The 27254-nt window shown below is 44.0% G+C and overlaps 1 protein-coding gene across 10 annotated transcripts in view; it reads right to left on the reverse strand.

Annotated features, from left to right (window-relative positions):
* Positions 1-8969: 8969 nt before the first annotated feature.
* The window catches only part of DLGAP4 (DLG associated protein 4), a 199284-nt gene continuing 180999 nt past the window's right edge, over positions 8970-27254 (reverse strand). For 9 of the 10 annotated variants that reach the window (XM_023251270.2, XM_023251272.2, XM_023251268.2 and 6 more), the window contains 3 exons: positions 12633-12724; positions 11574-11729; positions 8970-10793 (listed from right to left, as the gene is read on the reverse strand). In XM_023251270.2, the coding sequence (XP_023107038.1) occupies positions 10575-10793; positions 11574-11729; positions 12633-12724 (467 nt within the window). In that variant the 3' untranslated portion in view covers positions 8970-10574. Of the gene's footprint in view, positions 10805-11573; positions 11730-12632; positions 12725-27254 lie in introns of all 10 variants that reach the window. The other variant, XM_023251274.2, reaches the window with a different exon arrangement.

The raw sequence follows: 27254 nt of genomic DNA on the forward strand, positions 1-27254 counted from the left end.
ACTCCAGCCCAGCTTTTTCTCCCCCCCATCCTTTTTAAATGTTTTATTTATGGGGCTCCTGGGTGGCATAGTCGGTTAAGCGTCCGACTTTGGCTCAGGTCATGATCTCATGGTCTATGAGTTCGAGCCCCACATCGGGCTCTGTGCTGACAGCTCAGAGCCTGGAGCCTGCTTCCGATTCTGTGTCTCCCTCTCTCTCTGCCCCTCCCCTGCTCACGCTGTGTCTCTCTCTCACACAAAAATAAATGAACATTAAATGTTTTATTTACTTTCAAAAGAAAGCACAAGCAGGGGAGTGGCAGAAAGAGAGAGAGGGAGACACAGAATCGGAAGCAGGCTCCAGGCTCTGAGCTGTCAGCACAGAGCCCGACGTGGGGCTCGAACCCATAAACTGTGAAATCATGACCTGAGCTGAAGTTGGATGGTCAACTGGCTGAGCCACCCAGGCGCCCCTCTCTTGGCCCTATTTTAAACCAACACAGACATTCCTGGGGAACCTTCCAACACCTAGTTACTTATTCTGTAAATATTAACTGACACCTTATTACCTGCCTGGCACTGTGCTGGGTGCTAGGGAAATAGCAGTGAACTAAAGTAATCACACTGGGGAGACATTTGTTCTTGTGGAGTGAACGAGTAGCTGCTACATACATGACCTGGAGAGAGAAATGAGGTCCCTGAAGGAGAATAAAGCAGAGGGACCGGAGAGAGAAAGAAACAGGCAGGAAGGAGGGATACCTCCTGGGAAGTGACATTTGGGCCAACTTGCAGCGGTAACAGAGTGAACCATACCCAGTGAGTGTTGGAGGCAGGTAGGGGGATTTTGCCCAGCTCTGGTCTAGGAGCAGCCAGAGGCAAGTGTGAGTGTGAAGAGGGGGTGGGGGGTGAGGGGTGGGAGATGAGGTCTGAGAAGCAGTGGGGACCTAGACCTAGCCTGGGGCTCCTTGTAGGCCACCATGAGACATCAGAGTTCTGAGCAGAAGGGTGACATGATCTGGCTTATGTTTTAACTGAATCCCTCTGGGTGAGACCAGTGAGGAGCTTTTCAGCGAGATGATGTGCTCAGACTAGCGTGGTAGCTGGGGAGAAGGGGTGGGGTTCTGGAGATTTTTGAAGTTGCATCCAATAGGATTTACACATGGATTGGAATGTATGTGGAAGAGTCAAAGATGACTCCCAAGGGTTTTGGTTTGAGCTGCAGGAGAGGGAGCTGCCACTTAATCAGACGGGTTGTCTATGGAAGGAGCAGGTTTGGGAAGAGATGAGAGTTTTGTTTTGGATCTCTTAATTTTTTTAAACTATTAACTTTGAAATGATTTCAGATTTAGAATAAAGTCATAAGAACTATACAAAGAGGTCACCCAGACTCGCCAATTGTTAATATTTGTCTTTATAATACTCTTTTCTGTGTGTGTGTATGTGTGTCCCTGCCCTCTGCTAGCATCATTTGAGAGTAAGTTGCACGCACCATGCCCTTTTACCTGGAGATACTTCAGTGAGTATCTCCTAAAAAGGAGATTCTTTTCCATATCCATAGCACATTTATCAACATCAGGAAAATTTTAACAGTGATTCAATACTGTTATCTGATTTACAATCCATAGTCAAGTTTTGTCAATGATCCCAGCAATGTCCTACCCGGAAATTTTTTTTCTGGTCCAGGAGCCAATCCAGTCTGTGTGTGTGTGTGTGTGTGTGTGTGTGTGTGTGTGTGTAAAATAAATAAATAAAAATAACCATTTTAACCATTTGAAAATGTATAGTTGAGTGGCATTAAGTATAGTCACACTGTTTCACCACCATCCATCCAGAACGCTTTCATCCTTCCCACCTGAGATTCCACACCCATTAAACGCTGACTCCCTATTCTCTTCCCTCAGCCGCTGGGCACCCACCATTCTATTTTCTGTCTCTGCATTTGACTATTTTAGGTGCCTCATGTAAGTGGAGTCATTCAGTATTTGTCCTTTTGTGACTGGCTCATTTCTCTTAGCATAATGTCTTCAATTTTCATCCATCTTATAGCATCTGTCAGAATTTTCTTCCTTTTTAAGGCTGAATAATATTCCATTGCATAGAGAGACCACATTTTTCTTTTCCATTCATCTTTATGGGCATTTGGGTTATTTATACTTTTTGCCCATCATGAATAGTGCTGCTGTGAACATTGGTGCACATATTTGTGTGTGTGTGTGTGTGTGTGTGTGTGTGTGTGTGTGTGTGTGTGTGTTCACTTTTTTGGATCTTTATCTGAGAGTGGAATTGCTGGGTTGATAACTATGTTTACATTTTGAGGGACTGTTTTCAACAAGGTCACACCATTTCACATACCCCTGTTTCCTCACCACCTCACCAATACTTGTCTTCCAGCCATCCTGGTGGGTGTGAAGTGGTAGCTCATTGTGGTTTTGATTAGCATTTCCCTGATGACATGCTGTGTTGAGCATCTTTTCATGTGCTTATTGGACATTTGTATATCTTCTTTGGAGAAATGGTTATTCAGGTATTTTGCTCATAAATCTGGTTGTTTGCTTTTTGTTGTTGGGTTGCAAAGGTCCTTTATATATTCTGGCTATCACACCCTTAGCAGATATATGACTTGTAAATGTATTTTCCTATTCTGTGGGTTATCTTTTCATTTTCTTGATATTTTCAAAAAGCACAAATGTTACTAACTTTGAGAAGTTTATCTGTTTTTTTTTCCTTTGGTTTCTTGTGCCTTTGGCATTCTAGCCAAGAAACCATTGCTGAATCCAAGGTCATGAGGGTTTATACCTGTGTGCTTTATTCTAAGCATTTTATGGTGTTCACTCTTAAGTTTAGGTCTCTAATCCACTTGGAGTATATTTTGTGTGTGGGGTGAGGTAACGGTGCAACTTTGTTCATTTGCACTTGGCTGTCCAATTGTTCTAGCACGCCTTGTTAAGATTGTTCTTTCCCCATTGAAGTTCTTGGCACCCTTGTTGAAAATCAGTTCCTTAAATGTGTGTGTTTCTCTCTGGACTCTAAATTCTATTTCATTGATAGATTTGTCTGTCCTTCTGCCAGCACCACACAATCTTGATTTCTATAGTTTTGTAGTAAGTTTTGAAATCAGGAAATGTGTCATACAGCTTTGTTCTTCCTTTTCAAGATTGTTTTGGCTTTTTAGATTCTCTTGCATTTTCATATGAATTTTAAGATCGGCTTTCAATTTCTGCATAAAAGGTAGGGGGGGGTGGTTGATAAAAATTGTTGAATTTGTATTACCAGTACCATAGTGGAGTATTACCACCTTAATATGAAGTCTTAAGATCCATGAATGTGAAATGTCTTTCCCTTTATTTCGATCTTTCAGAATTTCTCTTCATGATGTTTTGTAGTTTTCACTGTATAAGGGTTATGCTTTTTCTGTTCAACTTAATCCTAAGTATTTTATTATTTTTTTTTAAATTTTTTTTTCAACGTTTATTTATTTTTGGGACAGAGAGAGACAGAGCATGAACGGGGGAGGGGCAGAGAGAGAGGGAGACACAGAATCGGAAACAGGCTCCAGGCTCTGAGCCATCAGCCCAGAGTCTGACACGGGGCTCGAACTCCCGGACCGCGAGATCGTGACCTGGCTGAAGTCGGACGCTTAACCGACTGCGCCACCCATGCGCCCCAGTATTTTATTATTTTTGATGATATTGTAGATGGAATTGTTTCCTTAAGTTTATTTTTAGAGTGTTCCCTATACTTGGACTGTTTACAACACTTTTGACACCTAATGTGTGGGTATTTTCTCTATACCAACCAATTCTCCAGTTTTCTGGACACCAACTGGGTGTTCAACAATTCAGTTCAATTTTAATTCTGACTACCTGGAGTTAGTGTCAGACTCCATAGGTTTAAGGGCTCAATCCCACAAGATTGCTGTCATATCTGATGCCATATGCAAATATTAGGTCTCCAGGTTACCCACATTTCTGTCTGATTAGCTATAAACTGGGGGTTCCTGCATCCTCCCACAAGGATAAATAATTTGCTAGAATTCACAGAACTCAGGAAAACTTACTGTTACTGGCTTACTGTAAAGGATACAACTCGGGAACAACCAAATGGCAGGAGGTACATACAGCAAGGTGGGGGTGGGGGAAGCTTCCACACCCTCTCCAGGCATGCCATCATCCCAGCCAACCCAAGCTCTCCAAACCCTGTTGCGTAGGGGTTTTGTTGGAGGCTTCCTTACACAGGCATGATTAAATCATTGGCTGTTGATTGACTCAATCTCCATCCCTTCTTCCCTCCCTGGAGGTTGGGGAAGTGAGGTTGAAAGTCCAGGTCCTCTAATCATGCCCTGGTCTCCCTGTCAGTCAGACCCTACCTTGAAGCTTCCTAGGGGTCCCCAACCACCAGTCTTCTAATTAGCATGAGGAAACCCTTCATCATCTCAGAGATTCCCAAGGGTTTTAGGAGCTATGTGCCAGGAAACAGGGACAAATACTGAATATCTGTTTTTTATTGTATCTTAGTAGAAATACAGTTGGTTTTTGTGTATTGATCTTATTTCCAGGAACATGGCTGAACTCATTTATGAGTTCTTTTATGGATGCTTTAGGATTTCCTATATGAAACATTATGTTATCTGCAAATAGAGATAGTGCAGCTTCTTTCTTCCCAATCCAGATGCCATTCATTCATTAGTTAATTCATCCTTTCGCCTAATTGCCCTGGTTGGGGGCAACATTGCCCTCCTCTACAGTGTTGAACAGAAGAAGTAAAGTGGGTATCCTTGTCTTGTTCTTGATCTTAGGAGAAAAGCTCAGTCTTTCACCATTAAATATGATGTTAGCTGTGGATTTTTCTTGGATAGCCTTTATCAGCTTGGAGAAGTTCAATTCTGGCTTTTTGTATCATGAAAGGGTGTTGGGTTTTGTCAAGTGCTTTTTATGCATCTTTTGAGATGTCTTTCATCTCCTTCAATGTGGAACTGTTCCTTACCTTTTGCTTTTCGTGACATTAACATTTTTGGAGAGTCCAGGCCAGTTACTTGGTGCTCCCTCATGATTAGCTTCAAGTTACGGATTTTTGACAGGAATATCACAGAAATGATGTTATGCCCTTCTCAGTGTGTCTTATCAGGAGATGTATGATGTTAATTTTTCCCCTCATTGGCAATAAGTTTGGCCATCTAGCTAAGGTAGTGTCTGCCAGCTTTATTCATCAGAAAGTTACCATTTTTCCCTTTTGTAATCAGTATGTTCATTAATAAGTAATTTGTGGGGTGCTCATTGGAGAACGAATATTCTATTCCTCATCAAACTGTCACCCATGACTTTTAACACCCACTGTTGATTCAGTTATTGTTACGATGGTTGCTGAGTGGCAACTTTCTGACCCTTCTTACTCCCTTTACTAGTTGGTGGACATGTTCATTTTGATAGCACCTGTTAGACATCACAGTGGAGATGTGAGTGGGAAGTGTGGAGTTCAAGGAAATGTACAGGTTGCAGATTCAGATGTGGGAGTTGTCAGTCTATAGAAAGTTGAAGGCATTAGCAGCTGAGGACCCCCAAGGGCCTAGGTTTCCTGTTAAGGTTTGGGTGCTGCAGACATGTTCCAGAGACAAACCCTGATGCTGGCTGGGTCACTAGGGTACCATGGCCCCCTGGAGGCTGGGACAGGGGACCCCTGTCTCATGGGAAGCTGGGTTCTGTGGCAGGAAATGTTCCTGCTCCATTCAAAGTTGGTGAAAGCCCTACTACTTAACCTGGCATTCAAGGCCCCTGCCCGAGCTGCAGCAGCCTCACACTTTTGCCTCTGTGCTTATTGTGCCTTTCTTTGCCACCGCTTGGAGAACTCCTACTCATCCTTCAAAGCCCAGCTCAAATTATTATATTATCTTCTTTGTGAAGTCCCACCTCTCCTTCCCCCAACAAGGGGGGAAAATATTTAGGAAGTAATAGTTCTTGAAGCTCCCCTCTGTGTTAGGCACTGGGGCTGGTGAAAAAACTCGATTCCTGCCCTCGGGGAGCCTACTCTCTGCTGGTAGAGACAGATATTCACTTAAAATCATATGGCTGGAAGTATCACATCAGTGACAGAAACAAAGAAGGAAAAGTGAAGTGGCTCTTGTGCTCCAAGTCTAGAGCAGGGGTTTTGCATCAACCTGGCCTGGCCCAGGTACTGTGGGAGGGTTTCCCTGAGGAACTGCCAACTGGCCTGAGGGCTGAGGAAGGAGTAAATGTTCACTGCATTTGTGGGGAGCCATGGCTCTCCCTGCAAGGCCTGAGGTGAGGCTGGAGGACAGAGCTCAGGATGGGATCTCATGGGAGGTGCAGCTGGAAAGGGGGGCAGGGGCCTCTGAGGCCAAGGCGAAGAGGCTGGATTTTCTCCTGCTGGCACTGGGCAGGCTGCAAAGTCTTCTGAGCAGAGAGGGTGACTTCTGGAGCTAGTGGAGGCAGGATTTTTATAAAGTTCCTCTGGCTGCCTTAAGGAGAGGCAGTAGGAGCCACAGTGATTTTTCAGATCAGCCAGGTTCCGAAGCTCAGGAGACACAACTTCATTCTACATTTCTCTTAGAAACTCCACTCTGGTGATGGTCGTAGGAATGTTTCTCAATTGGTCTGAGGATCCTCACCAGCACTTACCTGTGCTGGTGTCCACATGGTTCCTGGCTGGCAGGCCGCTGGTGGCAATGGCTTTGTCCTGCTGTCCTGGCCATAAGACCTCTGAACCCAGTGCTGCCCCAGGCTGCAGCTGGGCATTCCCTTCTGCTCTCAGGCCATTGGTAGGGAATACACAAGGCTTGGGAACTCATGACCCTGGCAGAGTAGGGAGTCCGGAAGGGGATCTGTGGCCCTAAGTGTGGTTCTCAGGGACCCAGAGTCGGTGCACAGGCTCCCTGCTCCCTCTGCCTCTTCCCCAGCACCATCCCATAGTCTGCAGTCCCTTGATCCTTTCTGTTCCCTCAAGGACGGGGCTTTGGAAATGCAGAGGCTGAGGACTCATTCCCAGCTTCTCTGGGAAGCTGCTGTTGGTCTTTCCCTAAAGTGACAGATGATTCCGTGATGGAAGCACAGAGAATGGGATATCATCGTAGCCATATTCTTGTTCAGACCGTTTAATCTGAACCCAGTCATGAGAACATATAAATTCAGATCATGCAACAATCTACAAGTTACTTGGGCATGTAAAAGACGTCAGTGTCGTGAAAAACAAAAAAGTAGGGAAACTGTTTCTGATTCAGATTCTTCTGACTTAAGAGTCATGATAACTGAAAGCAGTGAATGATCCTTAAGTGGATCCTGGGTGGGTACAAAGGAAGAGGCATAGACGACATTATTGGGGCATTTGGAGTGTGGCTGTGCTTTGGTATTAATGTCTGGGCCCTGGGCGGTCTCCTTGTTAAATTAGAGAGTAACGATGGTTTTTTGTGGTCGTGCAGGAATGTCCTTATTCTCAGGAGTTGCCTGGCGTGTTTGGGGGTAGAGTATGGTGTATGCAACTTACTTTCAAACGGCTTCAGGGGACGGGGGGAATGTTTGTATGTACCTGTGAGGGATGATGCAAATAGGGCAAAAGTTGACTGGGTGTTATACAATTCTTTCAACTGGTTGAGGGGTCCCCCACTGTGGTGACAGCAGGGCTGGGAGTGGAGGCCCAGATTCTGGGGGGCCTCAGGTGCTCCTGAGGGCCCTCAGGAGGCCCCAGGTGCTTCCCTCTCGCTGTGCTCTGCTATAGGGAGTGCAGGATCCCTGCCAGAGACCCTGATCCAACCCTTAAGGCCTCTCCCCTGCTGTAGCAGAAACACTCAGGCCCTGAGGGTAAAGGTCCATGCTCGTCCTCTCAGGCCTGTCAGGAGTAGAGCTGGGCTGCTAGCTGGACAGTGGCCCTCAAGTCCAGCCTGGCCACCTCTTGTGTTCGCTCACCTCTGAATGTCTGACTCAGTGCCCAGGGCAACCTGAAACCTCTTCACTTACCCTTCTAGTCACCCCCCAGCTGGGTCTCAGAACAGTGTAGGGCCAGGGAGGCTCCAGCCCCAGGACGTCATGAGAGCCACCCACAGTCAGCAGGTGCTCAGCCACCACTAACAGGATCCAGAGATGAGGGCATGCTGCTCTGAGTGCAGGGGTCTGGCCCACAGGGTGGGATGAGTTCTGGAGAGGCCCCACAGAGGCAGCCTGAACAAAGCTCCTGGGAAGGCAGTTCTGTGCATCCAGAGCCAGGGGTCACTGCCTCTTAGCTGGGTGGGGCCAAGTGAGGAGGCCAGGTGTCTGAAGCTCAGCTTGGCCCAAGAACTTCCTAAAAGGCATGTTCTTACCACTGGGCGTTGGTGCTGAACATTCTTCTGCCCAGAAGGCACTTTCCCCAGGTTTGACATCCCCCAAAGCAAGTGAATAGCCACTGTCCTCCTGGGCTCTATCAGAGTGCTCCTGCCCAGTTTGGTGGCACTGTCACAGCTTCCCACAGCCTCCTGGCCTTGTTTTTCTGCCACCTGTTGGAGACTTGAACTCACATGGGATTTGTTCAGTGTCTCTCTCTCCCCAGCTAGAGCATGAATTCTGTGACTGCCAGGCCCTGGCCTGGGAGAGCAGGTGCTCAGGAAGTGCGATCAGTGCCTTTAACTGTCAGGGGGAGGTAGCGGCTGGGGGTGCCACGCACCCCGTCCTGGGAGCTGTGCGAGCCGAGCTGGGACTGTGTTGTGGGTGAGGGCAGCCTATCGTGGCTCTCACGTAGAAACTATGAGTTAAAGTACTTGTTTCTTACAGGAAGCAGGTTAAAGTAGATGCTGTGCATTTTTCAGGTGAGGGAATGGAGAGCTGTTCTCTTGCCCAGGGCCATGACCTGGGTTGTGCTAGAGTTGGAATTATGGTTTATGCTCAGGTCCGCCTGTCTCTGAGAGTTGCCATGTGGAAGGGGGCCTGGCTCAGTCTCTTCGGGAGTCCACTTCACCCACCTCACCCCAACCTGGCCCATCCCGCTGCAAGAACACCATGAGCCCTTGGTACACGTTACCTCATTTATTCTCACAACATGCCTGTGAGGTAGGGAGGGGCAGGGACTGTCCCCATTTTACAGAGGAGGAAGTTGAGGCACACAGAGGTCAAGTGACTTGCCCAAGGTCACAGACGGCGGCCAAGCTGGAATGGGGCCCCAGAGCAGGCCCTCAGTTCACCCGGGGCCCCTGCAGCAAGTGCCAGACACGAGGACGTCTCTAATGCCAGCTCTGTCTCCATGGTAGAGAGCAGCCCTCCTCGTGCACTGAGCTCACTGAGGGCTGGGCCTCCCCCTCGCCCTGCCTGCCCCCAACCCTGCAGGCCCGGGCCATTGCAGCTCAGGGCTCATGACACCCTGGGAGTGGGGCTGGGGGGCAGGGAGAGAGAAGGAATATTGGGGTAAAAAAAACAAAAAAACAAAAAACAAAACCCCAGAAAACTCAAGAGGCTGGGCAGATGGGCCCACGGCAGGGGGCAGGTGGGAGACCAAAAAAAGGCCGCTTACACACAAGGTATATATTTTTACACACACTTGTACACACACCTAGATATAGTACATGTAAAAATATATGCTATTCACACACCCGCCTCCTGCCAGGTGCCCCGAGAGCCAGCGGCGGCGCTGGTGGGCATGGGTGAGCAGAGGGGCGTTTGTTAAATATACACTCTAAGGTCTATGTGCATATGTACACATACGTACAGACGCAGCCGCCCGCCCCTCAGGTACTGTACACAGGCTTGGCCAGGGACAGACAGCCCCTGGAAAATGGGGTTCCTCTCTCGAGCGTCCCCTGCAAGTCACTCTGAATCAAACATTTTACTGAAGGAAGAGGGGGTTGGTGAGAAGAAAAAGGCGGGAGTCTGGAGTGTGATAACTGTGGCTTTTATCTCATTTTTTCCCCAAAGACTTCAACCCTCCTCCCCTTCTCGGAGAGGCGAGGACCCCCGTCCCCTTGCCTGGGGCTGGCTGCTTCTGCTGTGGGGAGCCTGTACCTGCGTGTGCACGTGAGTGTGTGTGAGCACTTGGGCAGGGGTGCGTATCCACCTCTGTCCTCTGGGCTCTCAACCACAAACAGGGCTGAGAACCAGCAAGCCGACAGCTAGGACGGTGACCCCTGTGTGGGCTCTGAAGGGAAAAGAGAAAAACGTAAGAATGAAAACTGCAAGGTCAGAGCAGGGTGGCTGGAGGAGAAGGAAGGACATGGCAGGGGCCCCAGGCTGTCCTCGGACTGTCCTCGTCTTGTAAACAAGCTAGTGCGAGTCCCCATTAGATAGAACAAGTAAAAAGACCGCAGTCCGGAGGCTGGGCCGGGAGTTGCCGAGGTCCGTCTACCTAGTCCACCGCGGCCAGCAAGAGGGGGAAAAACGTTTTATAGTTTCGTATTTTTGTTGACTTTCTTTTGTATGAAGTCTTCATAAACCTAAAGCTGGAAGGGACCCAAAAAAGCCAAATTGTGAGCCCTTGTATGTGTCAATTTGAAAGTTGGCTCAGGGTCTCTGGACAGAATAACCATCCTAAAGGTTGAGAAAATTGTGTTCCATTCACATTTAGTTTGTGTTTTTTGTTTTTGTTTTTTTAATGACTTAAAATTGTTTGCTTCCCGCTTCCTGGTCTCAGAGTCGGGTCTGGGCCTCAGGGACGTAAATCTCGATGCTGTCCGCACTCTCTGTGGCTGAGTTCTGCCGCACAGAAGCCGCCCGCTTGGCCGCCAGGAGTCTCTTGCGGGCCTCCTGACGCTGCTTGTCCCCGGCATCGGAGGCCTTGTCGCGGCTCACTGCCGGCTTGGATTTAGCTGGCTTCTTTGGGACTGGAGGGGGTGGTTTCTTCTCTTCCTTTAGTGAGACAGTGAGGAGGGAAGAAAAATAAAATAAAGGTGCACCTTTTGTGTGGCGCTACCACCCGCTATATTGCCGGCAGTTGGAGTCTCCACCCCAGCCTCCCCACATCGGGCACAAGCAACACACATTTGGAATCAGAAAGCCACAAGAAGCGATGATAGTGGGAATAGCACAAGGCATAGGAGCAGAAAGCAAGCTTAGAATCCTATAGTGTTCTGGCAGGAAGGGATGGAGAGATCACCTGTTCCCACCCTTGCATTGAACCATTGACAGCCTGAGTCACATGGCTGGAGATGGGCTTTAAGTTTAGAGCCTCTGACTCCCAGGCCACATTTCACATGCTTTTCTAGGGATCAGAACTCAACAAGGGCCACAGTCCAATAACCACAGGGGTCACTGGGTGCCACAGTTTTACAGAAGGAAGCCTGTGCCTCTGGGAAGAGGCTGGCCCCAGGAGGACTGTTTTTCTGCCTCCAAAGTTCCAACAGCCACATCTATGCTAGCGCTCTGGGCTGTGGCACATGTCTCTTAGGAGCCCCATTTCTTAACATGCAGGGTGGGATGGCATGCTTCAGGGGGCGGCTTCCACTACACAGAGCGAGCGGCATGCTGGACGAGAGCCGAGCATGGACCCCGCGCACTGATGGACGTGAGCCCCCAGCTCAAAGACGACACACGGAGAAGGGAGCCAAGCAGCACTGACCGATGTGGGCAGCGTTATTGCCGACCAGGAATTTGTCCCTGGACTTCCCCTCCGCACTGCTCCATGCTCACCTTCCTCTTCTCGGGGGTTTCCACCAGCTGCCAGCTGTTGGCCTTGAGGTGGTAGAGTTCATCAAACTTCATGCTGATGTCCTCGATGGACAGCTGTAGCAGGTCCCAGAACCCTGCCAGGTCCTGGGCTGTTGGACGCGGGTTGGCTTCAGGGTTCTGTGGGGGAGATGGGGATCAGTGGGGCAAACGAGGCAGAGGCCCGTCCTGCACCCCACCCCAAGTACCCCACCCCTGCCAGCCCTGGTTAGGGTCTCTTGAGGCCCAGTCGTGCTCTGCTGTTCTCAGGGTCAGTATCTATATGAGGGAAGGAAGCCATTTCCTGCTCACTGCCAGATCTGATGGTGCAGATCTTTGAGAGAAAGAGTCCCATCATGAGAGCAGGCCCGGCACATACATGGGACTGAGGCCTCCGTGTTCCCAATGTATGCTAGGCAGAAAACTGTTCTGTAAAAGAAGAAGTTCCTGGCCCTGGTCTTACAGTGAGGCAGGGAGAAGTCAGGATCACTGCCAGGTGGGTATGATTACAGAATCCATGGGGTTCTCTGGGGACATATTCCTCATGGTGATTGCCCCAGCCAAGTAAGCCCCAAACCCTTGCAGGTCCGGAGACAAACACTCGCCACTGTCCTCCAGCCCTAGGAGCACACCACCCCTGGCCATCTGGAGAGGCTTCCACAGGAAAAGCTACCCTCCTGAGAGATAAGATTGAAAGAAAAAGCAAACCACCAAGCCTCGTGGTGGTGTGTCTTTAGTTCTTACCCATCTTCTTAGAGGATGTTTAATATAAATAAATCAATGCTAAGAGATTTTTAAGTTTCATGTGGCTCTTTTCGCAGAGGGTTCACTTTTCTATTTCAAGAAGTAGTAGAAATTTGGAAGGACCATCCCTGGCCCTTCCCTTGTGCTGGGCACGGACACTTGTCACCAGCACCTTCTCCGTATTAGGGAGGAGGTGAGAGGCTTGGGGGTGGAGGAGGAGGGGGGGCTAATCCAGCTGGACAGCTGGCGGGCAGCCGGTGGCTGGCAGCCCTGCAGTGGAGGAGGAAGAACCACACTCACCAGGTTTTGCTCACAGAGGCCCCGGAACTGCTGGAATTTCTGGGACATCAGTAGCTGGGCACTGCCCACAGCACTGAGGACTTTCCCTAAAACTGAGGAAAAGAAGGTGGAGAAAGACTGAGCAGAGCACAGGGGTTGCTGGGGTAGAAGGCAGGATCAGGGTTGTTGCTCTTATTCCCCTCCCCACCACCTTAGGATATCAGTCATCATTTGGTGAATGCCATCTGGTCTTCATTTTATTCACACATGAAGCTCTCATGGCAAAAAAAATGCAAGCAATACAGATAAAGCGAACCCCATCCCCTAGTTCCTAAGGATATTTTATGGCAATAAATTTGAAAACTGAGTTTAAATGGAAAAAATTTCCAGGAAAACATGAATTATCACAGAATCAAGAAACAGAAAATCTTATTCATTTTTTTAAAAACAGCTTTGGTGTAATAAGTTAAAAGTCTTCCCAGAAAAACGAACCAAGCTAAACTATGTAGTTTTACAGGTGTCATTTTACAAAACCTTCAAGGAACAGATAATCCTGGTGTTATATATTCAGACTGTTCCAGAGAGTAAATAAACACAGGAAATGACACCGCTAATTTCAGGAGCCCTAAGAACAGACAGGACATGCCAAAAATAGACTGCTTTTGTTCTGAACATAAAGGTAAAAGTCTTGAATAAAATATAAGCAAATAGAATCTTAACAGGAGAGTTAACCAGGAAGTGTTCAGCCCAGGAATATAAGATTGGTCTTTTAGTGTGACTTCTAGTTTTAAAGTTGTGGCACAGGGGAGCCTGGATGGCTCAGTTGGTTGAGCGTCTGACTCATGATATCAGCTCAGGTTCGTGAGTTTGAGCCTCGCACCGGGCTCTCTACTGACAGTGCAGAGCCTGCTTGGGATTCTTTCCCCTCCCTCCCCTACTCACTCTGTCTCTGAAAATAAACTTAAAAAAAAGTAAAAAAAATAAAGTGGTGGCCTAAAGAGAGCACTACTTCCCAACCCCCGCAGAATCACTGCAATGCAAAACAGAGTAAAGAGCAAATGGAAATCCAGCGTTCCTCTGACAGAACTCTGCAGCACTGGGTGTGAAGTAGGCTGCCTGCCCCACCTGTGATAGTAGCCCCAGGAGGAGGACTGTAAGGATTGCAAGTCTAGGTAAAGATGGCAGTTTTGAGAAGCCAGTAATCTCTTATTTGAAATTTAAAAAGGGGGTATGGACTGCGGCAAGAGCTTTCCCGAACCTGGTCCAGCACCAAGGGGTGGGGGGCTCTGCACTGTAAGCAGTCCGGTCACTGCCAGGGGAGAAGACAAGGCTGAAGATGGCACCCATCCCTGTGCCTTCGGAGCTCCTGCTGGTGTGGTCCCTCTCCCACGGTGATCTACTTACAGGAGCTCATTATGGAAGAATTTTGCCTCATTAGGAAAGCAGTAATTTAAAAGGAGCTGAACAGATATAGGAACAGCAAATGGCACAGGAACATTCACCAGAAAGTTCTTGCTAGAAAACGAAAAGCTTGACATTTATCCATGGATATGTAAACCAGTAGCTGAAGGCAGGGATGGAGGTGCTCTGAAAAGAGATATAAGACAATGGAAGGAGATAAAACCTGAGGTCTGGACTAGTGCAAGAGAAAAATCAGGCCATCACAGAAACAAGGACCACTTGGGAAGCAGCACAAAGAATAAACCCTGCTGCCACCCAGTCAGGACTAGGAGAGGGAACAGGAGCCAAAGGCTCCTGGTGCGAAACACTCAAACTGCTTGATGACAAAACAAGATGTCTTTTTAAATGAATAGCTAAGCTGCTGGGAATAAACTGAGCCACTCCGACCTCCCACTCAAGGCAGGTGGTAGAGACGTTTGGTCTACAGTAGAGTAGGAATAAAAGGGAAAGATTCTCCGGAGAATTCCCAACCATAAGACTGCACTTGGGTACCTCATTTTCTAAGAAATAGAAGAAGCAACTAAATATGAAAAAGAAGAGACTGTTTACAAAGTGACTAAGAGCCATGGAAAAGAATGAGGGCCACAGGGTACATCTGTTAGCTCTGCCAGAAGGGAGCAGACGGAATGGAAGAGAAGACACATTCAAAGAGATTGTAATTTAGGATTTTCCAGAAATGGCTACTGACACCTGACAGAGTCAGGAAGCCAAATGAATCCCAAACAAATTCACATTTATAGTAAAATGGAAGACACGGTGGGGGGGGGGGGGCAAACAGCCAAAGGAATCTTTCTGCTAAAGAAATGAATTAAACAGCAAATTTCTTGACTATAACAATGGAAAATTATTGACTGAGTTTCTCTGGGTGCAGAAATTCTGTCATTCCAGAATGAGTGTGGATGGGAAAGAACAGTCTCTTCCACAGAGTGCTGGGAGAACTATCCACAAGCAAAAGAATGAAGTTGGACCCTTAAGAATGAATCTAAGAGCTAAACTATAAAACTCTTAGATAAAAACAGCATATATCTTCATGACCTTGGATTGGGAAGTAGTTTAAGACACCAAAAGCACAGGCAACAAAAGATAAATTTGGCTTCACTAAAACTAAAAACTTTTATGCATCAAAGGATGCCATGAAGAAAGTGTGATGACAACCCAAAGAATGGGCAAATTACTTGCAAATTACATATCTAACAAAGGGCTAATATCCAGACAACATAAAGAACTACAACTCAACAAAAAAGTAATCCAATTAAAAAGGAGCAAGGCCTTGAATAGACAGTGTATCTTTCTCCAAAGATACACAAATGGTCAGTAGCATCCTCAACATCATCAGTTATTAGGCAACTGCAAACCAAAACCATAAGATACCACAATTACAAAACAAAAAACCAAAACCCCGAAAAAACAAATGTTGGCAAAGATGTGGGGAGACTGGAACCCTTGTGCATTGCTGGTGGGAATCTGAACCAGCGCAGCTGCTGTGGTCTGGCTGTTTCTCAGAAAGTTAAACATCGAATTACCATATAACTAAAAAATCCCACTCGTAGGTATGTACCCCAAAGAACTGAAAACAGCCTTAAACAGATACCTGTATGCCAGTATTCACACAGCATTATTCACAGTAGTCAGAGGTGGAAGCAACCCAAGTAGATGAATGGATACTATGGTATATTTGTACAATGGAATATTAGCCATAAAAAGAAATGAAGTTCTGATATATAAACCTCATGTTTAAAGACAAACAAAAAGGGGCATGTGGGTGGCCCAGTTATTTGAGCGTTCGACTCGGTTTCGGCTCAGGTCATGATCTCTGCATTGACTGGTGTGGAGCTTGCCTGGGATCCTCTCTCTCCCTCTCTGCACCTCCCCTGCTTGCTTCTCTCTTTCTCTCTCTCTCTCTCTCTCTCTCTCTCTCTCTCTCTCTCTCTCTCAAAACAAATAAAATAGGGACACCTGGCTGACTCAGTTGGTGGACCATGTGACCCTTGATGTTGAGGTTGTGAGTTCAAGTCCCACAATGAGCATTGAGTTTACTTAAAAAACAAAAACATAAATGTCTAAGTAACCCACTGGTCAAAGAAATCGCAGTGGAAGTTGGAATATTACATATCCTAACTTGTTAGATATGGCTAACGTAGTACTTAAAGGGAAATCCGTAGGCTTCAAAACAGATTTTTTAAAAGGACTGGGAAAAAAATGAGTTAAATATCCAATTTAAGACATTAATGAAGGAATAATACAATGAACCCAAAGAGAGGAGAAATTTAATAAAATAATAAGCTAACATATAATAAAGGTTTAATAAAATGAGCAAACCCTGCCAGATTGATCAAAATAAAAAGGAGATAGGTACAAATAAGATCAGGAATGGAAAAGGAACTATATAATATAACCTAATAGAAAAGATACATATTTTTAAAAAAGATTTTATTTTTAAGTAATCTCTAAACCCCAACATGGGGCTTGAACTCACAAGCCCAAGATCAAGAGTTGCACACTTTACCAACTGACCCAGCCAGGGGCCCCCGGAAAAAATATTTTTAAAAAGTTCTACAAAACAATGAAATAAAAGATAATTTTGTTCTTAAACAAAGCATATGAATAGACAAATATCTAAAACTTATTTTATGAAGCTAAATAACCTTTGCACTAAAACAGGGCAAGCATAGAAAGGAAAATGACCAGCCAACTTTTCATGAACAAAGGCAAAATTATTAAGTCAGATATTAACAAATCAAGTCCAACAATGTACTAAAATGATAATATATCATTATTCAGCTTAGTTTATTCCGGTAATACAGACTGACCCAACATTAGAAAATTCTAATGACTTCTGATTCTGGCCATGAAAAACCAGTTAGTAGCAGACAAACTGAACCCTCCCACCAAGAACAAGTGAAAAAAACGACGTAAAGTACAAAAAACAAAAAACAAAACCCAGAAAATCTCAAGGCTTTAAAAAATTACCAAAGCAACCATAATCCGAGAGGTTAAGATCGCCCCCAGTGAGAAGGGAAACAATATTCAGGCAACTCTGGTATCAAAATACTGCTTGCACCCTAAGGCATCTCCCAATTTATAAGCAGCATGAAGCTGAGAAGCTAAGAAGCCAAGCAGAAAGTGGAGGTTATGAGGCTGAGAAGCTGAGCAGAGCCTGAAGCAGTTTCATGAGGATAGGAAGATCAAAGTTGGAATTCAGAACTACCAAGGCAGACAAGACCTGAGGTCAAGGAAGGTGCATGAAGCTAGTACACAATGCTTCCAGCAATCTTAAGGTGTAAGAGAGACAAAAACTGGAGTTCAGGGTTTGCCAAGAAGGAGTGGCTTGAACATACCACAGGCTCTCTCTGGGATTCCCTGGAGAGTGCACACTAGAATGGGGATAAGTAGAAATAGACTGTCTCAAAACACCTAGCTCTGAAACAGTTCAACTGGGTTAAGTTGGTTTGGCCCTACTCTGCCTTCAAGAAGCAAAAGTAATCCTTTCTGGAAGAACAGAAAATCATCCTGAGCCAAGTTGTTTTCATATACAGTTTCTGGCACTGAATAAAAATTACCACCCCATAGCAGAGAAAGGACCAAATGCATACCAAAAGAGAAAACAGAAAAAAGAAAAAGACCTCCAGGGGATGTACATACTGGAGTTACTGGACAAGGGCTTTTCAATAACTAAATGTGTCCAAGGAAATATGTGACAAGATGAAGAACTTTGGCAGAGAACCAGAACCTATCACAAAGAATCAAATGGAAATTCTAGAATTAAGAAATACAGTAACTGAAATTAGGACTGCAAATAGGTGGGTTTAATAGATTCGTTACAGCTAAACTATAATCCAGCAGGAAGTATCCAGACTGAGGCCCTGAGGAGGAAAATGGAAAATACAGAAAAGAGAATGAAGAAACCTAAAACATGGCAGTCTAATGGGTGTGTAACTGGCACTCACAGGACAGAAGAAATAAAATGAAACAGAAATTTGAGGAAATAATGGTCAAGACTTTTCCGAAACCAATGCAAGTTTTGAAAGCCGAAGATTCAAGAAACCCTATAAATACCAAGATGGACAGACCACAAAGAAAACCACACCTAGGTGTCACAGTAAAACTGATAAAACTCCCAACATAAGGAGAAAATCTTAAAGGCAGACAGGAGAAAACAAAGGATTCTTCAAAGGAGTAGCAGGAAGACTGATAGATGACTAATAGAAAGGCTGGGAACCACAACAAAATCAGAGACAAAAAGTACTGAAAGAAGATCAATACCAACCTACAATTCTCAGCAAAAATACTATTCAAAAAAAGGGGGACAATACATTTTAAGATAAATATTGCATTAAAATAAATACTGAGCAGAGTTCTTTGGGCTTTTGCTTTAGTTCTTTAGGAAGGAAAATGACCCTCCTAAGCAGAAGCACAGAAATAAAGGAGTGAAAGGGTCTGCTAAATAAATATTCATCGTAATGTTGATTGTATAAAACAGAAACAAAGTCTTGCAGCAGTCAGACTATATATAGAACTATTATACTTCACAGCAATATTACATAAGTCAGGAAGGGAATAAAAGTGTTCTAAGGTCCTTGTATCATCTGTGAAGTGGTAAAGGTACTAATTAAGAGTAGTCTTTACAAAGTCAAGGATGCAGATTGTAATCTTTAGAGAACTAAAAGAATAATAAACTAACATAAGAAAAGCGGAACTACTTAGTTAATCCAAAAAAAGTCAAGAAAGGAGAAAAATCTCTATAAAATTTACCACATTACTAAATTAAGAAAACGTATTTAGATATGATCATCTAAATATAGCAGAGGCACCTGGGTGGCTCAGTCAGTTAAGTGTCCGGCTCTTGATTTCTGCTAAAGTCATGATCTCACAGTTCACAAGTTTGAGTCCCACGTTGGGCTGTGTGCTGACAGCACGGAGCCTGCTTGGGATTCTCTCTCTCTCCCCGCCTCTTTCTCTGCCACTCCCCTACTTGTGCTTACTCTCTCTCAAAATAAAACTTTAGAAATAAAAGATATAGTAAAAAAAAATTCCATTAAATTCAACAATTTTCTTAAACCAGAAAAAGAGTATTTACAGCAAACCTATGGTAAACATCATACTCAATGGTACAATGTGAAAAAGCAATTCCTTTTTTTGTTTTCTTTGAGTAGGCTCCACGCCCAACATGGGGCTTGAACTCAACACCCTGAGAGATCAAGAGCTGCATGCTCTAATAGATGGAGCCAGTCAAGAGCCCCTGAAAAAGGAATTCCTTATTTAAAATAATAAAAACATAACAAGGTTTCTAGATAGAAGATCACTATAAAGGTCAAGAGCATTTCATTAACAATAAAAAATACAGCTTATGTCCCTGCAAAATGAAAATACTAATCTAACAAATCTTATGTAGGAAATACAAAATCTAATTGAAAACATTAAAGAAGACCTATATAAATGGAGACACATAATCATGTTCTTGGATAGCAAAGACTTCATAAAGATGTCAATTTTCCCCCAAATTGATCTACATATTTAATGTAATTGCAATCAAAATCTCAACCTGGAATTTGAAAAGCTGATTCTAAAATTTATATGGGAGAGCAGAGAGCCTAGATTAGCCAACACACTCTTGAAGAATGGGAGCTTTTCCTTCCAGTGATCAAGATTCCTTGTACAGTTACAACAATGAAGAAAGTATGATTTGGGCCTAGAAATAATAGAATAGAAAGCTCAGAAACAGATCAACACATATGGGAAACCTGAAGTTTGTCAGAGCTGTACTGCATATTAACAGGATAAGGACATTTTATTTATTTTATTTTTAAAAAGCGTTTCTTTGAGAGAGAGAGAGTGTGTGTGGGCAGTGAGGACAGGCAGAGAGAGGGAGAGGGAGAGGGAGGGAGAGGGAGAGGGAGAGGGAGAGGGAGAGGGAGAGGGAGAGGGAGAGGGAGAGGGAGAGAGAGGAGAGAGAGAATCCAAAGCAGGCTTTGCTGTCAGCATGGAGCCCTCCCTACTCAGGGCTCTCAAACCATAAGATCATGTCCTGAGCCAAAATGAAGAGTTGGTTGCTTAACCAACTGAGCCACCCAGGTGCCCCTGGACAAACATTTTAATATATTATTATCCAAACAAAAAAATTAACATGAGTCTTCTCTCACTCCAAGCAGACAAATCCATTCCAAGGGATCAAGGACTTAAATGGGGACAGGAAACAGTAAAATATCTTTTTTGGGTTGCCTGGCTGGCTTAGTCAGTGGAGCATGTGACTCTTGATCTCGGGGTTGTGAGTACAAGCCCCACGTTTGGTGTAACGATTACTTAAAAAAAAATACACGTGTGTGTGTGTGTGTGTGTGTGTGTGTGTGTGTGTGTATTGGGGCAGCTGGGTGGCCAGTCAGTTAAGTGTTTGACTTTTGATATTGGCTTAGGTCATGATCTCATGGTTGTGAGATTGAGCCCCAAGTCAGGCTCTGTGCTGAGTATAGAGCCTGCTTCAGATTCTCTCTCTCCTCCTCTTTCTGCCCCTCCCCTCCCCTCAAATAAATTTAACAACTTTATTCATTCATTCATTCATTCATTCATTCATTCATTCATTCATTCAGTGTTTATTTAAGCAATCTCTATACCCAACATGGGGCTTGAACTCCTGAGATCAAGAGTTGCATGCTCCACCGACTGAGCCAGCTGGGCACCCCAAGAAAACAGTAAAATGTTTTTTTGACTTTTGGGGAAGAATGGATTTCTTAAGATACCAAAAAGCACAAACCATAAAAGAAAAGAGTAATAAATTTACATTAAAATTAATATCTGTTTACTTAGAAGATACCATAAAGAAAGTGAAAAGACAGGTCACAAACTGGGAGAAGATATTTACCAAATATAAAACTGACAAAAGTTCCAGAATCCAGATACATAAAGATCACCTATGAGGCAGTAAGAAAAAGACAACTTAATAGGAAAACAGGGAAAAAATGTGAGCAGGAATTTCATAGAGGAAGACACCATGAACGATTAATATGTGAAAAGATGCTCAATGCCATTAGTAACCAATGAAATGCAAATTATAACCACTATTTGATTGATATTTGTAGACTGAAAATAACCTCATATACTAAATGTAAGCAAAGATGTAGAGCACTGGGTACTTCAACACAGTGCTGAGGAAATAATAAATTGGTATAATCACTTTGGAATATAATTTAGCATTTCTTGTAAATCTGAACCATGTGTATGCTATGAACCAAGGGTACTTGGTATACTTGGCATACCAAGTATATACGGGTACATCCAGTATATATCCTAGAGAACTCTTGTTTATGTATACCGAGAGACATGGTCAAAACTGTTCCTAATAATCCATAGCTTACTTCATACTTAATAGTATAAGACTGAATAATTTCACACTAAGATCAGGAATGAGACAAAAACAAGGGTGCCCCACTCTTGCCATTTGTATTCAACTTTATATTGAAGCCAGGGCCATTAGGCCATAAAGAAAAATAAAAGAAACCAGATTGGAAAGAAATAAAACTATCCCTATTTTCAGATGAAATTATCCTGTATATAAGAAATCCTAAGGAATTCCCCCCAACATTTAGTAAGGTTGTAGCATACAAGATCAATATAAAAAAATCTATTGTATTTGTATACATTAATAAGATAAACAATCTGAAAAGTTAAGAAAACAATACAATAGCGTCAAAAGAATAAAAGGAATATGTTTAGCAAGAGATATTTAAGATTTGTATACTGAGACCTACAAAATATTATGGAAAGAAAGTTTTAAAAACCTAAGTAAATGATAAGATATCCCACGTTCATGGATGGGAGGACTTAATATTAAGATGGCAATACTCCCCAAATTGAATTGCAGATTTAACACAATTCCTATCAAAATAAAATCCCAGCTGCTTTTTTTGCAGAAATTGACAAGCTGACCCTAAAATTCATGGAAATGCAAGATCCAAGTACATACTTTGAAAGAATTTGCATTGGTGAGAACCTGAGAGTGGGCCATAAACTTCTTTTATTTGTATTTTTATTTGAAGAACAAAGTTGGAAGACTCACACTTCCCAATTTCAAAACTTATTTCACAGCTATAGTAATCATGACAGTGTGGTACTGGCATAAGTATACACATGTGCATCAGTCCAATGGGATAGAAGTGATAATTTGGGTATAAATTCTTACCTTTATGGTCAGTTGATTTTTGACAAGGGTGGCAAGAACCATTCAATGAGGAAAGAACAGTCTAACAAATGGTACTAGGACAACTGGATATCCAAATGTCAAAGATTGAAAGTAAACCCATACACCTCACACTATACTCAAAACTTAACTCACAGACATAAATGTAATGGCTAAAACTATAAAACTCTTACAAGGAAATAGAAGTAAATCTTCATGACCCTGGATTGGGTAATGGTTTTTTTTTTTTTTTAAGTTTATTTATTTGAGGGGGGGGAGAGGGAGAGAGAGAGAGAGAGAGAGAGAGAGAGATCGAACACACAAGTTGGGGAGGGGTAGAGAGAGAGAGAGGAAGGGATAGAATCCCAAGCAAACTCTGCACCAACATGGGTCTTGAACTCACAAATCAAACTCACAAACCGTGAGATCATGACCTGAGCCAAAACCAAGAGTTGGATGTTTAACAGACAGAGCCACCCAGGCGCCCAATGGTTTCTTAGACGTAACACCAAAATCACAAACAACCAAAGAAAAAAAGTAACTGGACTTCACTAAAATTAAACTTCTGAGTTTCAAAGAATACCGAACAGCCAAAACGTACAGAAAACTGACAAATGGTAAGAAAAATATAGCCATAGAATGGAATTTTACTCCGCAATTAAAAGGAACAAAATACTGGGGTGCCTGGGGCACTCGGTCGAGCATCCAACTTTGGCTCAGGTCATGATCTCACAGTTTGTGGGTTTGAGCCTTGAGTTGGGCTTTGTGCAGACAGCAAGGAGCCTGCTTCATATTCTGTTTCCCTCCCTCTCTGCCCCTCCCCTGCTCGTGCTCTCTTTTTCAAAAATAAACATTTAAAAAAAAGGAACAAAATACTAATTCATATTACAACATGGATAAACCTCAAAAATATGCAAAATGAAAGAAGCCAGACACCAAAGACCACATATAATTTGTGTGATTCCATTTATATGAAATGTCTAGAATAGGCATAGAGAAGAAAGCAGATTAGTGTTTGTCTAGGTCTGGGGTGGGGAGGGGCGGGGGGAGGAATGATGGCTAAATGGGTACAAGGTTTCTTTTTGGCGTGATGAAATGCTCTAAAATTAGGTATCAGTGATGGTTGTACACATCTGTGAATATACTAAAAACTACTGAATTGTATAATTTTTTAATGTTTGTTTATTTTTGAGAGAGAGACAGTACGAGTGGGGGAGGGGCAGAGAGAGAGAGAGAGAGAGAGAGAGAGAGAGAGAGAGAGAGAGATCCAGAATGTTGTCAGCACAGAGTCTGATGCGGGGTCCGAATTCATGGAACCCGAGATCATGGCCTGAGCCGAAGATAGGAGAGAGAGAATCCCAAGCAGGCTCCATGCTGTCAGTGTAGAGCCCCATGCAGGGGCTTGATCTCATGAACCCTGAGATCATGACCTGAGCCAAAATGGAGTCGGCAGCTTAACTGACTGAGCCACCCAGGCACCCCTACTATCTCAGACATTCTTGAACTCGAGTGATATAAATAGTCTTGTTCAAACCATTTTGTTTTTCTTTTTAAATGTTCTGTAAGCAAACCTAATACCAATTAATACAGCCTAAATACTAGGAAAGAGAAGCAAGAGAGGGGTGTGTTAATCCAAAAGAAGGCAAGAGAAGAGAGAAATAAAAAGAAACCTCAAAAAAGTAGAAATCCACAATATAACATGATAGGAATAACCCAATCATATAGAAATCCCATTGTAAATGGACTACATTTTCTACTTCTGAAATTAACAAACAACAAAATTCAAAATCCAGACATATGCTGATTATAGGAGACATGATTATGATTGTAAGGTCAGTGAAAGAAAGGTTGAAGTAAAAGCATGGAAAGAGGTGTTACACCAGACAGGCCCTAACCAAAGGAAAGCTGTATAGCAATACAATACAGAAGACCTTAAGGCAAAACGCGATATACACCTAGAAAAAGAGTGGATCACTAACCCTTCATCAGGAATATCACAATTCTAAGCTCAGTTTCCCCTGTGACAGCTCCCCTTAAACCCTCCCTAGAACTAGCTATTCTCCACTTGGGCACTGATTCAGTTCTTTCTCACCTCCCTAAGAATATCACCCCAACGGTTGTCCCCTTTCTCTCCTGCATAATGTATTTCCTCTTTCCTGCAAGGTCATTCTCAACAACATATAAACAGGCTTACATCACTCCATTTAAAAACAAAGGAAAAACCACCCCCCCCAACCCTCTCTTGACCCTATATCCCTGTTTCTGTTTCTTGTACAGAAAAAGTCATCAATACTTTTTCTCTATTTGTCTCTACTTGCTGTCTCCAGTTACTACTGTTTCCTCTTAATCCCTCTCTAGTCAGGCTGCCCCTCACCCCCACCCCCTTCCACCAGAACAGGTCCCTTCTTCAAGGCCTCCAGCAACCTTACGTTTCTAGGGGCACCTGGGTGGCTCAGTCGGTTAAGCATCCAACTTCACCTTGGGTCATGATCTCATGGTTTGTGGGTTCAAGCCCTGCATCGGGCTCTGTGTTGACAGCTCAGAGCCTGGAGCCTCCTTTGGATTCTGTGTCTCCCCCTCTCTTTGCCTCTCCCCCATTCATGCTGTCTCTGTCTCTCACAAATAAACTTAAAAAAAAAATTAAAAACCTTACATATCTAGATCTGATCTGCTATGCTCATCAGCAGCATGTGACACAACAGAGTCTCTTCTTGAAAACCACTCAGTTGGGTTCCAGTCGCCTTCTCTCCCAACTTACTGGTCACTCCTTTCCCACCATTCAGAGTGTTCGTGTCTCTACCCCTTTTCTGATCTGAGCCTATATGCTGCAGACTCCCAGTGTAATCTTCAGGACCGGCCTTCCCAGCTCCTGCATCCTGCTGCCTGCTTGACATCCCACTCTGATAGCTGGTAACGTGCATCGCATTCAACATGCTCGAGATGGAACTCCTGACTCCAGATATTTGCACCGGTCTTCCCTAGCCCAACTCCATCCTTTTCGTCACCCAGATCCTGAACCGGTTTTGACTTGTCTCACTCCTATTCCATACCCAATCTGTCAGGAAATCCTGCTCTACCTTCCAATTGTATCCAGAATCTGCCCCCTTCCTCAGAAGCGCTCTATGGCAACCACCATCTCATCTTACCTAAGTTATGGTTACATCCTTCGAATTCTCCCACCCTTTTTTTTTTTTTAATGTTTATTTTTGAGAGACCAAGCATGAGCAGGAGAGGGGCAGAAAGAGACGGAGACACAGGATCCGAAGCAGGTTCCAGGCTCTGAGCTGTCCGCACAGAGCCTGACGCAGGGCTTGAACTCATGAGCCGTTATGTATTTGGTTATTTTCTGTCTCTCTCCATGAGAATGTAAGCTCCACGAGGGCAGGGGCTTTGTTTTGTTCACTTCTTTCTCCCCAGAAGCTAGAAGAGTGCCTTGTATATGGTGGGTACCCCATAAATATTCACTGAATGGATGTCAGGACCAGGGGAGGGGCGTGCTGCTGTCTTCCTACTATTCCACAGTGTCCTGATGCCTGCAGTTACACAAGAGATGCTGGAGGCACGGTAAAATTAGACACGAAATTGTCATTATAGTGAATGTTATTTATGATGCAAATCTAAAGAGAACAGAGTTATACAAGGTTGCTGCACATGAGATCAATGTACAGATCTCCAAATAAGTAATCAGAATATGCAAAATAGAATTCATTTTACTATCAAAACACAAACTAGATAGTATCAAGAAAGAAACCTGAGAAAAATATGTAAAACCTTCATGAAGAAATTCATCAAACTTGAATAGAAGGATATAAAAGGGAGATCTGAATAAACAGAATTAAGCTTTATTCATAGCTAAGAAGACTCAGTATTTTACAGGTATCAAGTTTTCCCAAATTCATCTATAAATTCTATTTCTAGTCAATGCCCCAGCAAAATTTTTCCAAGGAATTCAATAAACTCATTCCAAAATTAGTACTGAAAGAATGAAGAGGTATGTAAATTTTTTATTTCTGAACAAACACAATAAGGAAGAGGGATTCATTCTACCAGATGTTGAGGAATGTTCAAAAGCTATGGCAATTAACAGTTGTATTAATGCAAAAATAGACAAAATAGCAGAACAGAATACGGCCCAGAAACATACCCCTGTTGAGGTAAAATTTCACAGAGGTTGTGACTGAAAAGTATCACTAATCAGTGAAAAAAGTAATGATTTTGATAATCATGGTGTTATGACAACTGGCTTTCCATATGAAAAGAAATGAAATTATAGAATACACAGATATAAACTGCAGACGGATTAAACACCTAAATATGAAAAACACAAAATTTGAAACCATGAAAAAATCTCTATGCCATTGGAACACAGAAGGTTTTTTTTTTTTTTTTTTTTTTTATGTTTATTTGATTTTTGAGAAAGAGTGCGAGCAGGAGAGGGGCAGAGAGAGAGAGTGGGACAGAGGATCTGAAGCAGGCTCCACGCTGACAGCAGCAAGCCAGATGTGGGACTTGAACTCACGAACCAGGAAATCATGACCTGAGCTGAAGTCGGACACTTCAACGGACTGAGCCACCGAGGCGCCCTGGAACACAGAAAGTGTTCTTAAGAATCAAAGGTGCAGGGGCACCTGGGTGGCTCAGTTGGTTGAGCGTCCAACTTCGCTCAGGTCACGATCTCACGGTCCGTGAGTTCAAGCCCCGCATCAGGCTCTGTGCCGACAGCTCAGAGCCTGGAACCTGCTTCAGATTCTGTGTCTCCCTCTCTCTCTGGCCCTCCCCCCATTCATGCTCTGTCTCTCTCTGTCTCAAAAATAAATAAATGTTAAAAAAAAAAAAAGAATCAAAGGTGCAGGGGTGCCTAGGTGGCTCAGTCGGTTAAGCATCCAACTCTTGATTTCAGCTCATGTCATAATCTCATGGTTTGTGAGATCGAGCCCTGCATTAGGCTCCCTGCTGACAGTGCAGAGCCTGCTTAGGATTCTCTCTCTCTCTCTCTCTCTCTCTCTCTCTCT

Source organism: Felis catus, chromosome A3 (assembly GCF_018350175.1).
Source record: "Felis catus isolate Fca126 chromosome A3, F.catus_Fca126_mat1.0, whole genome shotgun sequence".
Classification (NCBI taxonomy): Eukaryota; Metazoa; Chordata; class Mammalia; order Carnivora; family Felidae; genus Felis; species Felis catus.